Source organism: Dendrobates tinctorius, unplaced genomic scaffold (assembly GCF_039654945.1).
Source record: "Dendrobates tinctorius isolate UK_male_01 unplaced genomic scaffold, ASM3965494v1 ptg000019l, whole genome shotgun sequence".
NCBI classification, from domain to species: Eukaryota; Metazoa; Chordata; class Amphibia; order Anura; family Dendrobatidae; genus Dendrobates; species Dendrobates tinctorius.
In genome coordinates, this window is record NW_027361687.1 from 47,497,183 (window position 1) to 47,516,860 (window position 19,678).

Genomic DNA, 19,678 nt, shown 5'->3' on the forward strand with positions numbered 1-19,678 from the left:
GCTTGTAAGCGCATGTATGCGATTTTCATGCGCTGCGTTTTTTTGGGGTGTGCGATTGGATTTTCCAGACGCATCATGTTGCATTTTTTGGCCCTGCAAAAAAGCGCATGCGCACATATGCGCACGTTTTGCGCTAAAAAGGGCCATTATAGCCTATGGATGCGCATATGTGCGCACTGGCATGCTCATGTAAGCGTTTTTTTGCATATGCGTTTTTTTTTTTTAACCATGGAATTTAGGGGTTTGAGTTAGAGTTAGGGTTAGTTAAGGGGGTTTAGGGTTAGGGTTAGGGTCAGGGTCAGGGTTAGGGTTGGGTTTTGGGTCAGGGTTAGGGTTTAGTATGGTTTGGTTAAGGGTTAGGGTCAGGGTTAGGGTCAGGATTAGGGTTAAGTATGGTTTTGTTAAGGGTTAGGGTCAGGGTTAGGGTTAGGGTTAGGGTTAGGGTCAGGGTTAGGGTTAGGGTCAGGGTTAGGGTTAGGGTCAGGGTTAGGGTTAAGTATGGTTTTGTTAAGGATTAGGGTCAGGGTTAGGGTCAGGATTAGGGTTAAGTATGGTTTTGTTAAGGGTTAGGGTCAGGGTTAGGGTTAGGGTTAGGGTTAGGGTCAGGGTTAGGGTTAGGGTTAGGGTCAGGGTTAGGGTTAGGGTCAGGGTTAGGGTTAAGTATGGTTTTGTTAAGGATTAGGGTCAGGGTTAGGGTCAGGATTAGGGTTAAGTATGGTTTTGTTAAGGGTTAGGGTCAGGGTTAGGGTTAGGGTTAGGGTTAGGGTTAGGGTTAGGGTCAGGGTTAGGGTTAGGGTTAGGGTTAGGGTTAGGGTCAGGGTCAGGGTTAGGGTTAAGTATGGTTTTGTTAAGGGTTAGGGTCAGGGTTAGGGTTAGGGTTAGGGTCAGGGTTAGGGTTAGGGTTAGGGTTAGGGTCAGGGTTAGGGTCAGGGTTAGGGTTAGGGTCAGGGTTAGGGTTAGGGTTAGGGTTAGTTAGGGTTTAGGGTTTGGGTTAGGGTTAAGTATGATTTGGTTAAGGGTTAGGGTCAGGGTTAGGGTTAGGGTTAGGGTCAGGGTTAGGGTTAGGGTTAGGGTCAGGGTTAGGGTTAGTAAAGTCATGGTTTGGGTAGTGTGAGGGGCCACCTAAAAATGTTGGAAAAAAACGCAAACGCGGTAAAAACGCGCTAAAAACGCATACAAACGCATAAAAACGCTGCGTTTTTTTCATGCATGCTCATAAAAATGCTTGAAAAAAACGCAGCAGTTGTATGCTTATGTATGCGTTTTTTCAATGCGTTTTTTTGCGGGAAAAACGCGCTGCAAAAAAAAGCAAGTGTGAAACTAGCCTAATCTGTGTTTCCTCCCTTTCAGTTTCATTCCATTGCTCCTTGTATTTTCATGTGTAAATGAGAGTAAGGCTGTGTGCCCATGTTGCATTTTTTTAAGCTTTTCCGCAGCGTTTGTGCCGGCTCATATGCTGCAGAAATGCTTAAAAGAAGCTTCTAATTAATTAGCATGCGTTTTTGGCTTTTTGTGCCAATGCATGCGTTTTTAACCGCTCAGGAATCGCATAGCGGCTAAAAATGCAGCATGCTCATTAATTTCCGCATAGCTGAGAGGTTTTAGCCATCCCCAATGTTCCCAGAAAACGCGTGTCAAAAAATGCGTCAAAAACGCACGGTTTTTTTGCACGAAACACGCAAGAAATGCGCGGAAAAAAGATGCGTGTTTTCTGGGAAGGGGATCAGTTTCTGGAGCGTTTAAAAATGCTAGCGTGGGCACATAGCCTAAAGATGATTCCGCTACACTGTGACATCCTGTCAGATATTTGTAGACAGCTATCAAGTTTCCCCTTAGCCTTCTTTTTTGCAAGGTAAATATTCCCAGATTCTTTAACTATTTCTCGCTGGACATGCTTTGCAGTCCGCTCACCATCCTGGTAGCTCTTCTCTGAACTTGTTCCAACTTTTCAATATCATTCTTAAAACGTGGTGCCCAGAACTGGACGCAGTATTCCAGATGAGGCCTGACCAACCAGGATTAGAGGGGGGGATAATTACTTCATGTGATCTAGACTCTCTGCTTCTCTTGATACTACCTAGAACTGTGCTTGCCTTTTTGCTGCTCCAACACAATGTTGACTTGTGCAGTCTATGATCTATTAGTATATCCAAGTCTTTTTCTGTTGGAATATGTTTGGTGCAACAACTCCATTCCTGTTGATGAGTGTTTCGTTGCTAGATTTGTGGTTTATAAAGTAAAAAAAAACCTCCCAGAGGCTCACACAGGGACAGCATGTGACTGTATTTCCTGTTTTCCTGTGTCTGTGTATGAGAGAAGCAGCCTGCTGCAGATGATGCACAGATAGAGACACACAAATGATTTATTCCTGATCTAGTAAGCTTATCTATTATTCCGTTTGTTCCCGAATAAAGAAACTCTGTTGTCACATGCTTGGAGAGTAACCTGAATAATCAGCTGCCCAGGTTATAGGCCCTGAGTGACACAGAACCCCAGAGTAACACAGCAACAGAAGTTCAAAGCAAAAGCAGCACAGAACAACAGAGAAGATGTCTACTAGCAGCTATCCTGTCAAGTTCTCAGTGCCAAGCCTCACTAACCAGAATTACCAGTAGTGGAAATTCAAGGTGAAGATGCTGCTCATGAGAAATATACTCAGGAAAAAGTGACTCATCCATTACCAGATGATTGCATAGAGAAGGATCAGAAAGCACAAAGCACGATCTCCCTCCGTGTAGATGATAGTCAGAGTGTGCATATGTGCAACTGTAAAGGAGATGTGGGATGAGTTGCAGAAAGTGCATGGAAGATCAAATCTCAGCAATAAGCTTTATCTCATGAGAAAGCTGTATCAGTTTAAGGTAAATGATCAACAGAATATGCAGGACTGTATAAGAAACACCCTAGAGATTGTGGAGCATCTCAGGGGTATTGGAGAAGAAATTAAAGATTTTCATGTTGCTGCACTTTTATTAAGTGGTCTTCCAGAAAGTTATGACACACTCATGACTGCATTAGATGCACAGCCAGATGATGAGCTGACACTAGAGTATGTTAAAGGCAAACTTGTGGATAAATGCAAGAGAAAAACGCAGCTTGTAAGCAGCAGTATTGAATCTAGAGCAGAAACAGCATTAAAGACACAGGATTTCCCTAAATATAGGAGCAATCTAAGAGAAACTTGTGAATGTTTTGTCTGCAAAAAAGTCTGGCCACCTTAAAGCAGACTGCAGAATTTGGAAAGCAAGAATGAGTCAGCTTAAAAAGCAGAACAGTCATCAAAGGGTTAAAACAGCTGTAAAGGAAGATTCTGCATGTGTTGAAGCTGCATTTAATGCCAGTACAGGCCCATCTGCAAAGCATATATGGTGTACACATTCTGGTGCAAGCAGCCATATGACAAGTAACAATGATTTCTTCACTGACCTTAAAGAAAGCAAGTCAGAAAAGGTCATCTTAGCTAATAGTCACTATATGACTTCAGAAGGAGTAGGAGACTGCTACTTCCACTGTCCAGTTTCCTCAACACAAAGCAGAAAGATCCCAATAAAGGATGTTCTCTATGTTCCTAGTCTTGAAAGCAATCTTCTGTCAGTAAAGATGCTCAAGCAAAAGGGAATGTAATTACTTTTAGAGATAACAGCTGCATCATCTCAAAGAAGGGTCACATTCTTGCCGAAGGAAAAATCCAAGATGAACTTTATCAGCTAAAATGCTAGAAAGAGTGTACAGTGCTAGACAAGATCTGCATAAGAACTGTATCCATGTATGGCACAGATGTCTTGGACACATAGACCCAGAAGCAGTAAGGAAGCTAGCTCAACTTGCAAATTGTATTGAAATCAACCAGTGTAGTCAAATGATGAAGTGCACTAGCTGTTTTAAAGGGAAAATGTCCAGAAAATCCTTTTCTAAAATAAGCACCACTGGATCTGCACAGTCAATGGATCTGATACATACAGATAAATGGGGTCCAATGAGTGTTCAAACTCCTAGCAAGAAGAGATATTTTCTCACATTTATTGATGACTACTCCAGATTAGAGTTGAGCGAAACAGGTCGGCCAGATTCAAAAGTCGCCGACTTATGGCAAAGTTGGGTTTCGCCGACCGAAACCCGACCACAGCGTGAAGTCGGCCATGTGGTCGGCAAAACGAGCACCAAAGTCGGATTTCCCAGAATGCTTGCAGGTGACTTTTTTCAGCCACTGAGCAAGGATGTACACTGTGGGCAACGAGATGACATGTGCAACGTGAGGGGAGAGAGAGATTTTGCGCACTTTAAAATAAAGCGCTCTGGCATGTAGGTGTGTTTACTGTCCTCCACTCCCTGCCGGCTTTGCTTCCCCATTGACTTGCATTGGGTTTCGTGTTTCTGTCGGACCTTCGTCTTTTCACGATAGTCGCCCGATTTCGTTCGACTCGACTTTTGAGAAAGTCGGGTTTCTTGAAACCCTACTTGACCCTAAAAAAGGCAAAGTCGCTCATCTCTACTCCAGATATACAGTCGCCTACCTGCTTCACAGTAAGGATGAAGTTCCACAGAAACTTGGAGAATATCTTGCTGTAGTGTTTAACAAATTTGCCCTGCATGCAGATAATTGAACCGAACATACAAGTGGCAAGGTGCAAACCATTTTGAAAAAGGATGGAATAGTGTTCCATACTACCATTCCATACAACCCAGAACAAAATGGCATTGCAGCGAGAAAGAACCGTACTGTCTGTGAAAGTGGAAGACGTATGTTGTTTGATGCAAATCCACCTACAACGTATTTAGGAGAAGCCATCATGATAGCGTGCTATCTTCAAAACAGAGTGCCAGATAAAGCCACAAATAAAACTCCATATGAGCTATGGAACTGCGGGAAGCCTAACCTGAAGCACCTCAGGATATTTGGTAGCAAAACCTTTGTGTATGTTCCCAAAAGAAAAACGTTCCAAGTGGGAATCACACGCAAAGCAAGGAGTACTGGGGGGTTATAGCGAAACGCAAAAGGGATACAGAATCCTTCACCCAGAGACCAACACAGTAACAATCAGCAGAGATGTAGTGACTGATGAAAACTCTGTATTGCTCAGATTCCTTGAAGTTACACGAGTTACTCAACCTAAGAAGCAAGAACAAGAATCTCAATCACCAAACCCAGACACTGAAAAGGAAAACACTGAAGTGTGGATAAGCTATGAAATCTCCAAGAAAGACACAGAAGAACCAAGTCAGCCTCCATTCAGCAGATCAGAAAGGCCAAAGGTGTTGTGAACTCATTTTCTGGTTTACCTCTGGCTTTTGGTGAGGGTGGTGGAGATGGCTGTGTTGACAGAGGAGTCATGAGTTCTCCATCCGGGCTCCCTCTGGTGGTGACAGCACGTAATGAAGCTGATCTAAATTGCAGAGACCTGCCACCTGAGGAGGAGGACTGTGATTGGACATCAGGAGTCTCTGACTGGATTTAAGACAGCCGACTCCCTAATTTTGTGCTGGTGATTTTCTGCTGCCCTGAGGTTCTGGTTTCCAGTTCTGATCCTGCCTTCTCAAGCTAAGTGTGCTCTGCTATTTTTCACATGAGATTTGGTCTGGTTTACTCAGTTTTTGTGGTCAGCCAGCCCCTGCTGGGGCTGTGCTGAATTTCCATTCTTATGTCTCTGTTTATGCCAGTTTGCTTTTTGTCCCTAATCAGATTGGTCTCTTTTTGCTCTTTCTTCAGAATATACCAGAGTGCTGATATAGGGAATTGAAGTCTAGCGACTTCAGGGTTTTTGTTATCAGAAAGTGTTGGACATTTTTTGGCAGGGTTTTGTGCGTGATTGCAGACAGCATCTTTCCTTTCCTGTCCTTTCTAGTTAGTGTGGGCCCCATCGTTTGCTCAGCCTATTTTTCTATCTGTGTTTGTGTTTTCATCTTGTCTCACCGTCAATACATGTTTGGGGGCTGTCTATTGCTTTGGGGTCTGCTCTTGGGCAGTTTAGATTTCCCCTTTTCTTGCTTTAGGCTTATTTAGTTCTCCGGCTGTGACGAGGGGTCTAGGATCATCGTAGGTACGCTCCACGGCTACTGCTAGCTGCGTGGATAGGATCAGGGGTCTGCAATCCGCTTAGTTACCAACCTCTCTGGTTTTCTGGGGCTTAGCTTGTTTTTCCTCCTCGGTGACTCATTCATAACAGAATCACCAGCCATCCCGCAGATTCTAGGGTACACAACAGCAGGGGAGAAAAAAAGTTTAAAAAAAAAAGTGTCAGAATTTTTTTATATGTATTTCTTCCTCTTATTCTCTGGGGCCGTAGGAGGATTTTTTCCTTAATGGAGATTAAGCAATTGTCTAATCGTGTGGAGCAGCTCGCTGCTGAAGTGCGGGGAATTTCTGCCTATCTCGCTCAATCACATGCTGTTGAACCAAAAATCCCTACTCCTGATGTGTTTTCTGGGGATCGGTCTAAATTTTTGAATTTTAAGAATAATTGTAAATTATTTCTTGCCTTGAAGCTTAACTCATCGGGGAGCTCTGCGAGCAGGTTAAAATTGTCATCTCCTTGCTGCGTTTTCTTTGACACCTGAAAATCCTATTCTGACTAATGTGGATGCATTTTTTCAAGCCTTGGGGTTGTTGTATGATGAACCTAGTGCTATTGATCAATCTGAGAAAGCTCTATTGGCATTGAACCAGGGTCAGGATTCTGCAGAGTTATACTGTCAAAAATTCCGAAAGTGGGCGGTCCTTTCTACATGGAATGATGGTGCCTTGGCAGCTCTCTTTCGCAAGGGTTTATCAGAAACCATAAAAGATATTATGGTGGGATTTCCTGTTCCCTCTGGTCTTGACGATTCTATGTCATTAGCCATTCAAGTTGATCGGCGTTTACGTGAATGTAAAACTACAAGAGAGGTGTTGCCACCTTTTCAACAAATGTCTGAACCTATGCAATGTGATAGAGTTTTGTCTAGGGTGCAACGTCAAGAGTATAGAAGGCGCAATAAGCTGTGTTTTTCCTGTGGAGATGCCTCTCATATTATTTCTGTCTGCCCTTAACGAGAGAAATGTTTTGCACACATATTTGCTGTGGCTGGCGTACAGCCTAAGTTTCTTTTGGCAATTACTCTGATCTGCTCCTTATCCACATTTTCCGCCAAGGCTTTTGTGGATTCAGGAGCAGCTTTGAATCTGATGGATTTGGATTTTGCTTAACGTTGTGGTTTTCCCATGATACCTCTGTGGACGCCTATTCCTTTAAGGGGTATTGAAGCTACTCCTTTGGCAGAGAATAAACCTCAGTTTTGGACCCACGTGATAATGCGGGTCGCCCCAGACCACCAAGAAAATTGTAGATTTTTGGTACTGCATAATTTGCATGATACTATTGTTCTGGGTTTCCCCTGGTTGCAAATCCGTAATCCAGTTTTGGATTGGAAATCTGTGTCTGTGGTGAGTTGGGGCTGTCGGTGTGCTCTTGGTGACACTCTTGTTTTCTCCGCCTCTCCCCAGTCTCATGATGTTCCTGACTATTTGGCTGATTTTTATGATGTATTTAGTGAGAGTAAGTCTGCGTCCCTGCCTCCTCATAGGAGTTATGACTGTGCAATTGAATTGAGGCCTGGGTGTAAATTTCCCAAGGGTCAGCTTTTCAACTTATCTGTACCTGAACACGAGGCTATGCGATCTTATATTAAGGAGTCGTTGGAGAAGGGTCATATTAGACCATCCTCTTCACCCTTAGGTGCTGGTTTTTTTTTGTGGCTAAGAAAGATGGTTCATTAAGGCCTTGTATTGACTATCGTTCTCTTAACAAGATTACGGTTAAATATCAGTATCCGTTACCCCTGATTTCTGATTTATTCTCCAGAGTTAAAGGTGCCTGCTGGTTTACTAAGCTTGACCTCAGGGGGGCGTATAATCTTATTCGCATCAAGCATGGAGATGAATGGAAGACGGCACTTAATACTCCGGAGGGACATATTTAGTACCTGGTGATGCCTTTTGGGCTCACTAATGCCCCTTCTGTCTTCCAATCCAAGTTTTTGATCATCTATTTAAATGATATTCTGATCTTTTCCAGTGATTGGGATTCTCATGTGGAACATGTTCGGACTGTGTTCTGGATTTTGAGGGAAAATTCCCTGTATGCTAAGGGATCGAAATGCCTTTTTGGTGTACAGAGGATTTCATTTTTGGGATTTATTTTGTCTCCGTCAACTATTGAAATGGATCCAGCCAAGGTGCGGGCCATTTATGATTGGGTTCGGCCCACTTCTTTGAAGGCTCTCCAGATGTTTTTGGGTTTTGCTAATTTTTATTGTAAATTTATAGCTAATTTTTCTGGTATTGCTAAGCCACTGACTGATCTGACCAAGAAGGGCGCTGATTTGCTGAATTGGTCTCCAGAGGCTGTTTCAGCATTTCAGGAGCTGAAACGGAGGTTCACTTCTGCTCCGGTTTTACGGCAACTTGATGTCTCACTTCCTTTTCAGGTAGAGGTAGATGCTTCGGAGATTGGTGCAGGAGCTGTTTTGTCCCAAAAAGATCCGGTGACTTCTAAAATCAATCCCTGTGCCTTCTTTTCCCGAAAGTTCTCCCCATCTGAACGCAACTATGATGTGGGGAATCGGGAATTGTTGGCCATGAAGTGGGCATTCGAGGAGTGAAGACATTGGTTGGAGGGAGCTAGACATCAAGTTGTGGTCCTCACTGACCACAAGAATTTGATTTACCTGGAGTCGGCCAAACGCTTGAATCCTAGACAGGCTAGGTGGGCCTTGCTTTTCACGCGTATTGATTTTGTGGTCTCCTTTCTTCCGGGCACTAAAAATGTTAAGGCAGATGCCCTTTCTAGGAATTTCTTTGCTGATTCTCCTATTGTGACCAAACCTACTACCATACTAGGTGAGGGGGTAGTTCTTTCTGCCATCTCGCCCGATTTGAGACATGCCCTGGAAGAGTTTCAGGAGGACAAACCTGAGCGTTGTCCTATGGGAAAATTGTATGTTCCTGACCAGTGGAGGAAGAGAGTGATGTCAGAAGTTCATTGCTCCGCGTTGGCTGGTCATCCAGGTATTTTTTGTACAAGAGATTTGGTGAGTCGGTCTTTTTGGTGGCCCGCCTTATCTCGTGATGTCAGGAATTTTGTGCAGTCTTGTGGGATTTGTTCACGGTCTAAACCCTGTTCTCATTCTAGTGGGTTGTTGATGCCCTTGCCGGTGCCCAAGAGGCCATGGACCCATATCTCAATGGATTTCATTTCTGGGTGATTTGTGATAGATTTTCTAAGATGGTCCATCTAGTACCACTCCCAAAGCTGCCATCTTCCTCAGAGTTGGTTCCCTTGTTTTTACAACAGGTGGTCCGGCTGCATGGGATTCCTGAGAACATTGTGTCGGACAGAGGAGTCCAGTTTTGTCTCCAGATTTTGGAAAGCCTTTTGTTCCAAGCTGGAAAATTCAGTTATCCTTCTCTGCGTTTCACCCACAGACCAATAGGCAGACTGAGAGAACAAAACAGACTTTGGAGTCCTATTTGAGATGTTTTATTTCTGCTGATCAGGATGATTGGGTCTCATTTTTGGCCTTGGCCGAATTCGCCCTAAAAAATAGAGCTAGTTCGGCCACATTGATGTCGCCCCTTTTCTGTAACTTTGGGTTTCATCCTCGATTTTCTTCAGGGCAAGTGGAATCTTCAGCCTGCCCAGGTGTTGACACTGTGGTAGAGAGAATGCAGCAAATTTGGGACCAAGTGGTGGATAAGTTGTCCCTCTCTCAAGAAAAGGCCCAGCGGTTTTCCAACCGGCATAGGACCATTGGTCCCCGGTTTAAAGTGGGTGATATGGTTTGGTTGTCGTCAAAAAATATCTCTATGAAGGTTTCATCTCCAAAGTTCAAGCCAAGATTTATTGGGCCTTGTAGGATTTTGGAGATTCTAAACCCAGTTTCTTTTCGATTGGCTCTTCCAGTTACGTTTTAGATCCATAACGTGTTTCATAAGTCTCTGTTAAAGAGGTTTGTTGAGCCAGTGGTTCCTATGGTGGCACCTCCTGACCCTGTGTTGGTTGAAGGTAATGTGGAATATGAGGTAGAGAAAATACTGGATTCTCGACTGGCTAGACGGAGACTCCAGTATTTGGTCAAGTGGAAGGGTTATGGCCAGGAGGACAATCCTTTGGTCTCTGCCTCTGACATTCATGCCGATAGATTGGTTTGTGCTTTTCACCGGGCCCATCCTGATCGGCCTGGTGGCGTGGCGGAGGGTTAAGTGACCCCTCCTCAAGGGGGGTACTGTTGTGAACTCATCTTCTAGTTTTCCTCTGGCTTCTGGTGAGGGTGGTGGAGATGGCTGTGTTGACAGAGGAGTCGTGAGTTCTCCATCCGGGCTCCCTCTGGTGGTGACAGCACGTAATGAAGCTGATCTAAATTGCAGAGACCTGCCACCTGAGGAGGAGGACTGTGAGTGGACATCAGGAGTCTCTGACTGGATTTAAGACAGCAGACTCCCTAATTTTGTGCCGGTGATTTTCTCCTGCCCTGAGGTTCTGGTTTCCAGTTCTGATCCTGCCTTCTCAAGCTAAGTGTGCTCTGCTATTTTTCACAAGAGATTTGGTCTGGTTTACTCAGTTATTGTGGTCAGCCAGCCCCTGCTGGGGCTGTGCTGAATTTCCATTCTTATGTCTCTGTTTATGCCAGTTTGCTTTTTGTCCTTAATCAGATTGGTCTCTTTTTGCTCTGTCTTCAGAATATACCAGAGTGCTGATATAGGGAATTGAAGTCTAGCGACTTCAGGGTTTTTGTTATCAGAAAGTGTTGGACATTTTTTGGAAGGGTTTTGTGCGTGATTGCAGACAGCATCTTTCCATTCCTGTCCTTTCTAGTTAGTGTGGGCCCCATTGTTTGCTCAGCCTATTTTTCTATCTGTGTTTGTGCTTTCATCTTGTCTCACCGTCAATACATTTTTGGGGGATGTCTATTGCTTTGGGGTCTGCTCTGGAGCAGTTTATATTTCCCCTTTTCTTGCTTTAGGCTTATTTAGTTCTCCGGCTGTGATGAGGCATATAGGATCGTCGTAGGTATGCTCCACGGCTACTGCTAGTTGTGTGGATAGGATCGGGGGTCTGCAATCCGCTTAGTTACCAACCTCTCTGGTTTTCTGGGGCTTAGCTTGTTTTTGTTTTTCCTCTTCGGTGACTCTTTCATAACACAAAGGTATCCCAGCTATACTTCTTTCTTATATGGTCAGAACACTTCCTGAACCAGAGCCACAGTCATGGCAAGAGATGCAAAAGCTGCCTGTTCACGAGAAGCAAAATTGGATAAATGCTGCTAATGAAGAGATGGAGTGCCTTCACCAACTCCAGACATGGGAGCTTACTGGGCTACCACAATGTAAAAAAAAAATTGCAAAGCTAGGTGAAATTCTCAACCAGCACTTTGAGATTAAGGACTTTGGAAATGTGACATATTATTTGGGAATCCAAATCCAGAGAGAGGAAGATAGGAGTTTTCTTCTCAACCAAAGTTCTAAAATTTTCGCAATCCTAAACCAGTTTGGAGTGTCAGAAGCCAAAGGTGCGTCAACATCAATGAATCTATCCTACTTAAAGTTGGAAGGAGAAGATCTGCTACCCAGCAATGAGAGTTACAGACAAGCAGGGGAGGGGCGCTTCTGTACATAGCAACCACAACTCGTCCGTATATCACAGCCACAGTTGGAATTCTCTGCCCATGTGTAAGCAAGGCACGCCAAAAAGACTGGAATGCAATTAAGAGAATTCTTCAATATCTTAAAGAAACTCAAAGGCTGAATCTTAAGATATCTGTATCAGCTCTCACTCTCAGAGGTTATGTGGATGCAGATTGGGCTGGAGATTCAAGTGATCTGAAATCAACAAGTGGTTACTTGTTCAAGTTAGGAGAAAATTAAATTTGTTTGTGCAGCTTAAAACAAGTTTCAGTAGCATTATCTTCTACAGAAGCAGAATATATGTCTGCTGCTTATGCAAATCAAGAAGTAATTTGGTTGAAACAACTTTTGGAAGATTTTGGTAAGCCATTAGCTCAACCATCAGTTATCTATGAGGACAACCAAGGATGCATTAAACTTCCCAGCATTGAGAAGACTAGTGCAAGGACTAAGCACATTGATGTAAAACATCACCACATACGTGACTTAGTGGAACATGGTGTACTTGAGTTTGTTTATTTCGAGTCTGAAAAGAAGATAGCTGATGGTATGACAAAGCCAATATCAAGAGCCGATTTTGTGGACTTTAGAACCACAATGGGAGTAACAGGATAAGTAATTATTGAGTGGTGGTGTTGAAATAGGTTTGGTGCAACAACTCCATTTCTGTCTATGAGTGTTTAGTTGCTAGATTTGTATGCTGTTTATAAACTTAAAAAAATACTCCCAGAGGCTCACACAGGGAGAGCATGTGACTGTATTTCCTGTTTTCCTGTGTTTGTGTATGGGAGAAGCAGCCTGCTGTAGATGCTGCACAGATAGAGACACACAAATGATTTATTTCTGAACTAGTAAGCTTATCATATATTGTTCCTGTTTGTTCCTGATTAAAGAAGCTCTGTTGTCATACGCTTGGAGAGTATCCTGAATAATCTGCTGCCAACATTTTCACCCAAGCTGTTGCTTAGCTTGATTCCTCCCATTCTGTTGATGTAATTTTTGTTTTTCTTGCCCAGATGTAGAATCTTGCATTTCTCCTTGTTAAACACCATTATATTATCAGCTGTCCATTGTTCAAGCTTATTTTGATTCTTCTGAATCCTTTCTCTGTCTTCTCTAGTGTTAGCTATCCCTCCTAGCTTTGCATCATCTGTAAATTTGATTAGTTTACCTTCAGTTCCCTTATCCAGATCATTTATAAAAAATATTGAACAATACTGGTGCCAAGGCAGAGTCCTGAGGTACCCCACTTGAAACAATCTTCCAATTGGATGTGAAACCATTTTTCACCATTCTTTGAGTATCTCTAAGCCAGTTATGAATCCACCTAACCGTAGCCTTATGAGTTCCATAATTGGTCATTTTTTCAATAATGATAGTATGAGATACTTTATCAAATGATTTGCTAAAGTCAAATTATACTATACCTACCATATTTCCCTGATCTACCTAGTCAGTGATCCCATCATAGAAGGAAATTAGGACGTATTAGATTAGTCTTGTTTGCTACAAACCCTTGTGACATGTTTCTTTTACTTTAATTTACCATCATTGCATTCTTCTTTAGATATGAGCCCTCTTTCCATTTAATATACATTTATTTTTTTCCTTTTTATCAAGTGTTTAAATTATGTATTCATCCACTCTGGTCTCTTTAATTGCTTCCAATTCTTATTTCTTTTTGGAATTGTTACCGATTGTGCTGTGAGAATTCTCCCTGTTTGTTTCCAATGTGCTGTGCATTTATATAAACACATTTTAGTTTGCAGTCAGTTTCTTTTGCTCCTTTATTTTCATTCAGAATTTGTTGTTTTTGGTCTTTATTCTAATAGCAGGGTTCTCAAAAGAATTCATTAGCTGCATATTTTTCCTGGCAGTATATTTCCCATCCCATATTACTCTACTTTAAGGCTGAGTTCACATGTGGCGTTTTTTTCGCGTTTCCGCGGCGGTTTTAACAGCGCGATTTTGCCGCGAAAACACGAAAAATAAGCATCCCATGCATTCCTATGGGATTCCGCAATGCTGTGCTAATGCTGCGGTTTTTACCACGGCGGAATCGCTTCGCGGTAAAAAACGCAGCATGCTCATTAATTTGCGGAATCGCGGCGATCCCGCACCCATAGGAAAGCATTGTTCCGCTTACTTCCCGCATGTGGCTGTGCACACCATGCGGAAAGTAAGCAGAACAATTGCAGATGGTACCCACGGTCCGGAGGAGAGGAGACTGTCCTCCGGGCTTTGGGTACCATATACCTGTAAAAAATAGAATTTAAAATAAAAAATATTGTTATTCTTACCTTCCGGCGTCCCGCGCGGCCTTCCTGCCTCTCTCCACGCTCCCGGTCCCAGTAATCCTTTGCGAAAATGCCCGCGATGGCGTCCGTTCTCGCTGTATCGCAAAGTCTCGCGGTCATTCGCGCGACGTCATCGCGATCCCGCGAGAACGGACATCATCGCGGGCATTTTCGCAAAGGATTACTGGGAACGGATGCGCGGGACATCGGAGGGTAAGAATAACACCCTTTTTTATTTTTTTTACATTTTATCTTTTACTACTGATGCTGCATAGGCGGCCTCAGTAGTAAAAAGTTGGTCACACTCGTCAAACACTATGTTTGACGAGTGTGAGCAACCTGTCAATCAGTTCTCCAAGCGATGCTCCAGATCGCTTGGAAAACGCTAGCATTTTGCAAGCTAAATACGCTTGCAAAATGCTAGTTTTTCAGCGGGAAAATTGCGGGAATTTAAAATGCGATTTTCCCACGGAATGGAATTCCGGAATTCTCGCGGTAATTTCCGCGAGAGTTCCGGTACGTGTGCACTTAGCCTTATGCTCTCCTGATAAGTGTACCAAGGCACATCATTGTGTTCTACTTTTAGTTTGTCGTTGTTGATATTATCTTTAGAAGCTTCTTGTATTTTACTGCTTGTCTTGTTCATGTTTGCTCTGACTTCCTCTTCATCTAAACCTTTGTCATCTTCTTTTCCTTCTCTTTTTGTCCTTATATAAAGCTTTTAACCCCTTATCATGATTCTGAATTTTTTACTACCTATTTTTCTCTGTTTCACAGATCGTGTCATCCAGTGGTCAATGCTTGGGATTCTACTACTGGTCATCATCATTGCTAGTGGTCTTACCATAACATGCTGTAAAAAAAGGTTTGCTGCCCGAAGTTGTTGCAAAACACCATCTACAGGTGATGATCAATATTGTCCATATAGCCAATAAAACTGCCATATATTAGTCATAATATGCTACTGATAGCTGCACATTCGAGGGTCAATTTCTTATTTCTTGAGACCATTAACCTAAAGAGTTTTTGTAATGGAGAACCCTCTTCAAATTAAAGCATCTATATCTATAGGCTAAACTACGTAGATGGAATTAGCAGACACACTATAATGTCTCAGCGGGGCAGGAGACAGGCCAGCAAAATGTTTTCAAGTAATGCAACAGATTTTTTTGACTTTGTAGTTGTTTTGATGGGCTAGAAGAAATTGTCATTCTTGGTAAGCTCGCCTTAGAATTTTGGGAAGCTACTTTGATTAGTAGTATTCATTGATAATGTATAAACTCTGTCTTACGACTTGTTTCTGTTACTTTATCATTACACTAATTACTTTATCATATAACCTATATGTCACTCTAATAATATTTTTGAAGTATGGAGTCGAGCCTAAATCTGAAAAGAAAGCATGAAACAAATCCCCTTCCCAATATTTTACTTTCCATTTTCTTACTAATTTTTCCCCTTTTGTCCTTAAAAGTGATGAGAAGAGAGCAGAATAATGAAGAAGTCAACAAACAAAATACTGTAACCGGCCAAGAAGTTGTGTACGCAAATAGTAAGAATATTACCCCAAATTTTAATTTCATTGCCTTTATTTTTACTTCTCTTCTTTTCTAATTTCCTTTTTGTCTTCCATTTCCATTACTTTCACTCTTCTTTTTCAATTTTCCTTCTCATTATTTTGTCTTCCTTTTTAATTGCTTTCTCTTCCATCTCTTTTTCTTTTACTTGCGTTTGTTTCACGTTTTCTTCCATTTACTTTTCCTATGCTTAAAATCCCATCACTCTCGATTTCATTCGCTTCTTTTTTTATTTCCCATTCCTTTTACTTTGTCTTTCATTTTCTTTCCATTCCCATCCACTAACTTTTTTTCTTTCCATTCACGGCATCCATTGTATGAGGCTCACTCCTGTATGTTCTGGCAGTAGAGATGACATATCAATGATTTATCTGCATGGCAAATGAGGTTTAAAAAGAAAGGGTTGACCAAATCATCTTTTTTCACAGTACCATCAAAGAAGAATCTTGACAATGAAGATGATGGCTGCACCTATATTACTGTCAAAGCAGTACAAGGTAAATCCAAATTACTAGCTTTATGCATAGTGGTGGAATAAATCTTTCATTTAGATGTTTGCATCCTATAATGTCTACACTTTAGCTTCATACCTGTAGTTACAAGCCATAATCAGTGTAATTTTGGATGGAAATGTGGGTCGTTGTTGGTGAGTTTGTGTGTGGGAGGATGTCATCATTTGACGACTAGACGGGATATAACGTGGAGTGTTACAATTGTGATTCCATAAACCAAAGAGCAAAAATTCGACCCTGAGCAGAAGATGTAGCCACATCAGAGAATAAAACAACCACTGATGGCTATTTTCTTTTTTTATCCTATTTCAGCTGCTTCCTCTTACTCGGATGACGTGCCTAAAAATAATGTAAGTATCTAGAATTGTAATATGGTCACATGAATTATGCAGAAAGTGACAACACTGCACATAAAGTTCAAGAATTACTCATATGCTTGGAAGTATGACTTTATAGTAGTAGGCAATGTGGTTGACTTGATCCAGCTTTTTCACGATGTGGCCTGGGTTAGGAGGTTTACGAAGCAAGCAGGGACTGGCTCCTGAGAACACCACTGTAAAAATGTTGGCATGCTCTCATCTGAGATGCCCTGGTGTTCCAATAACAGTGATATCAGCCACAGTTACACGAATGGCTAAAGACCATGAGAGTGGAAGCCACTCTTACAGACCTTCTTTTCATGATGTCCATTTTGCCCATTATGACATAAGGATAAGCTTTGTCTTCACACGACCACCATCTTAAATCCATTAGTCCTAAAATCATTGTCTACAGTCTAGACTCTGAGGTCTACTGTTATGCCGATATCTACTACTTTTCCCACCACTGGTCCATACCATAAGACCTTGACTGGTGAGATTCATATTTTTCTTATAGATTGTACAAACCCTATTTCAAGTCCACAATTCTCTGTTGATTTTAGTTTTGCATCATTTCATTGTTCAGAATCATTTACAGATTTATTTTGAGAATTTTTGTTTTACCCTTTTTGTCACCAGATCACGGTTCTGTATTCTAAGGTTAAATGTGCCAAGGTCACCTCTGGAACCAGAGCAGATAACAAGACTCCTGAGACGTCTGACTCTACAGATATCTACCATAACATCACAGCCCATAACATCAATGCTGATTAGCATTAACATCTGATCATTAATGTGTGCAGTTCTGAAGGAAGAATATTTGTATATAGTGAGGTCCAATAATATTCATCGCCACTGCACAAGTCTTTGTTCCAGTCCATATAGTCCGTTTACAATGACTCAAGCAATACAGATAGACATAAGCATTGACCTGTTTCTCTTGAGCTCTGTGATGACCCATGAGGTAGAGATAGCACGTAGTATGCTTTTCAGTACATACATAGACTTCATGCTAAATGTGCGATAAGTGATAAGTGCATAGTTTACATTTTCTTCCCTTATTAGTTAAAACCCCTAGAAGTGTTATTTGTATTAGGGAAGAACTCTCCCTCTCATTTAAATATCTCCCTGCGAGGAGTATACTCCTGTGAATTAAACCCTTTGTTAACCCTTGTTCTGCCTCCGATCCGTTACTGCATCTTATCACCTGCTCAGACATACAATTACATCACTTATCCTGTAGTGATTCTGAGTTACCTCCTCTATTATACTCCAGAGTTCCACTCACTATGCTGCTGGTGACCAAACTGTATATAGCAATGTTCAGAACTGTCACAGTGTATATTATTTATATGAATTATCCTGTACTGTTCCCAAGTTGCATCCTGTATATTATACTCCAGAGCTGCTCTCACTATTCTGCTGGCGCAGTCACTTTGTACATACATTACACTACTTATCCTGTACTGATCCTGAGGTACATCCTGTATTATGCCCCAGAGCTGCACTCACTATTCTACTGGTGCAGTAACTGTGTACATACATTACATTCAGCGTCGGACTGGCCCACCGAGAACCGGTGGATTCTCCGGTGGGCCCTGGCATCTGGTGGGCCCTGGCACCTGCAGGCATACAGGGCCAGCAGTTGCCTAGGGCCCCCGCTGCTCCAGGGGCCCCCAGCCAGTGGTGTGTCGCACACCATGCAGCTGCTATGGGGGCCCCTGCCAGCGGAGCAGCAGCGGGTGTCAGGAGGCAGGAGCCCCTCTCCCCGCTGCTAAAGAGAAATGAATATTCACTGCGAAGCAGTGAATATCATTTCACAGTCTCCACCCCCAGAGGCCCCGCCCCCAGCCCAGTAAGCTGCTCTGCAGACTACAGCTGTAAATCAGGGCCGGCGCCGCCCTCAGTCCTCTCTGCTCCTGGCTCACAGCCAGTGCGCGATGACGTCACTACATCGCGCACCCGCTGTGTGTCTGGCAGAGGGGGCAGCTCCTGACGCTGAAGCCGGCTGCCGGAATCAGCGTGGGAGCGAGGAGGAGAGGTGAGTATTGTGTTTTGTTTTTTTTTATATCTCTCTCTCTATCTATCTATCTCTATATCTCTATATATCTCTCTCTCTCTTATATCTATCTATATCTATCTATCTCTATCTATTATCTATCTATTTCTATATCTATCTCTATCTATCGCTCTATTTTTATATCTATCTTTCTATCTCTACATCTATCTCTATATCTATCTATCTCTATATCTATATCTGTTTCTCTCTATATCTCTCTCTCTATAGCTATCTATATATTATCTCTATATCTATCTATCGATATATTATCTCTATATCTATCTATCTCTATATCTATCTGTTATCTCTATATCCATATCTATCTCTATATCTATCTATCTATCTCTATATCTATCTTTCTATCTAACACTATATCTCTATATCTATCTCTATATCTCATTATCTATCTATCTCTATCTCTCTCTTTATCTATCTATTGATCTATCCATCTATCTCTATATCTATCTCTATATCTATCTATTACATCTATCTATTATCTCTATTATCTATATCTATCTATCCATCTATCTATCTAGCTATCTCTATCTATCTCTATATCTCTCTCTATATCTATCTATCTTTCTAACTCTATATCTGTCTATCTCTATACATATCTCTATATCTAGCTATTATCTCTATATCTATCTCTATATCTATCTTTCTATATCTATCTATCTATCTATCTATCTATCTCTATATCTATCTCTATATCTATTTTTATTTATAGCCATCTATCTATATATATTTATCTCTATATCTATCTATATATGTCTATATTATTATTATTATTATTATTATTATTATTATATCTGTATATCTCTATCTATTATCTATCTCTATCTATTATCTATCTCTATCTATATATCTATCTCTCTATATCTTTCTATCTATAGCTATGTATCTCTATATCTATCTATCTATCTATCTATCTATCTATCTATCTATCTATCTATCCATTATCTTTTTTCTATCTATCTCTATATCTATCTACCTATCGATCTATATATCTATATTTCTTTCTATATCTATCTTTATATCTATCTCTATCTATCTTTATCTATCTCTATGAATCTTTTATCTATATCTATCCATTATCTACTTTCTATCTCTATATCTATCTATTTCTACATCTATCTTTCTATCTATATCTATCTAACTCTATATGCTATATACATATAGATTATACCCTATGAGGGGGTGCATTATTCCCTATGA

General features: G+C 41.6%; 1 protein-coding gene across 1 annotated transcript in view; it reads left to right on the forward strand.

Annotated features, from left to right (window-relative positions):
• The window catches only part of LOC141082911 (Fc receptor-like protein 5), a 114,125-nt gene extending 96,548 nt beyond the window's left edge, over positions 1-17,577 (forward strand). The window contains exons 10-14 of the mRNA XM_073566961.1: positions 14,734-14,859; positions 15,431-15,508; positions 15,962-16,030; positions 16,358-16,395; positions 17,044-17,577. Of these exons, the coding sequence (XP_073423062.1) occupies positions 14,734-14,859; positions 15,431-15,508; positions 15,962-16,030; positions 16,358-16,395; positions 17,044-17,178 (446 nt within the window). The 3' untranslated portion in view covers positions 17,179-17,577. The remainder of the gene's footprint in view (positions 1-14,733; positions 14,860-15,430; positions 15,509-15,961; positions 16,031-16,357; positions 16,396-17,043) is intronic.
• Positions 17,578-19,678: the final 2,101 nt, after the last annotated feature.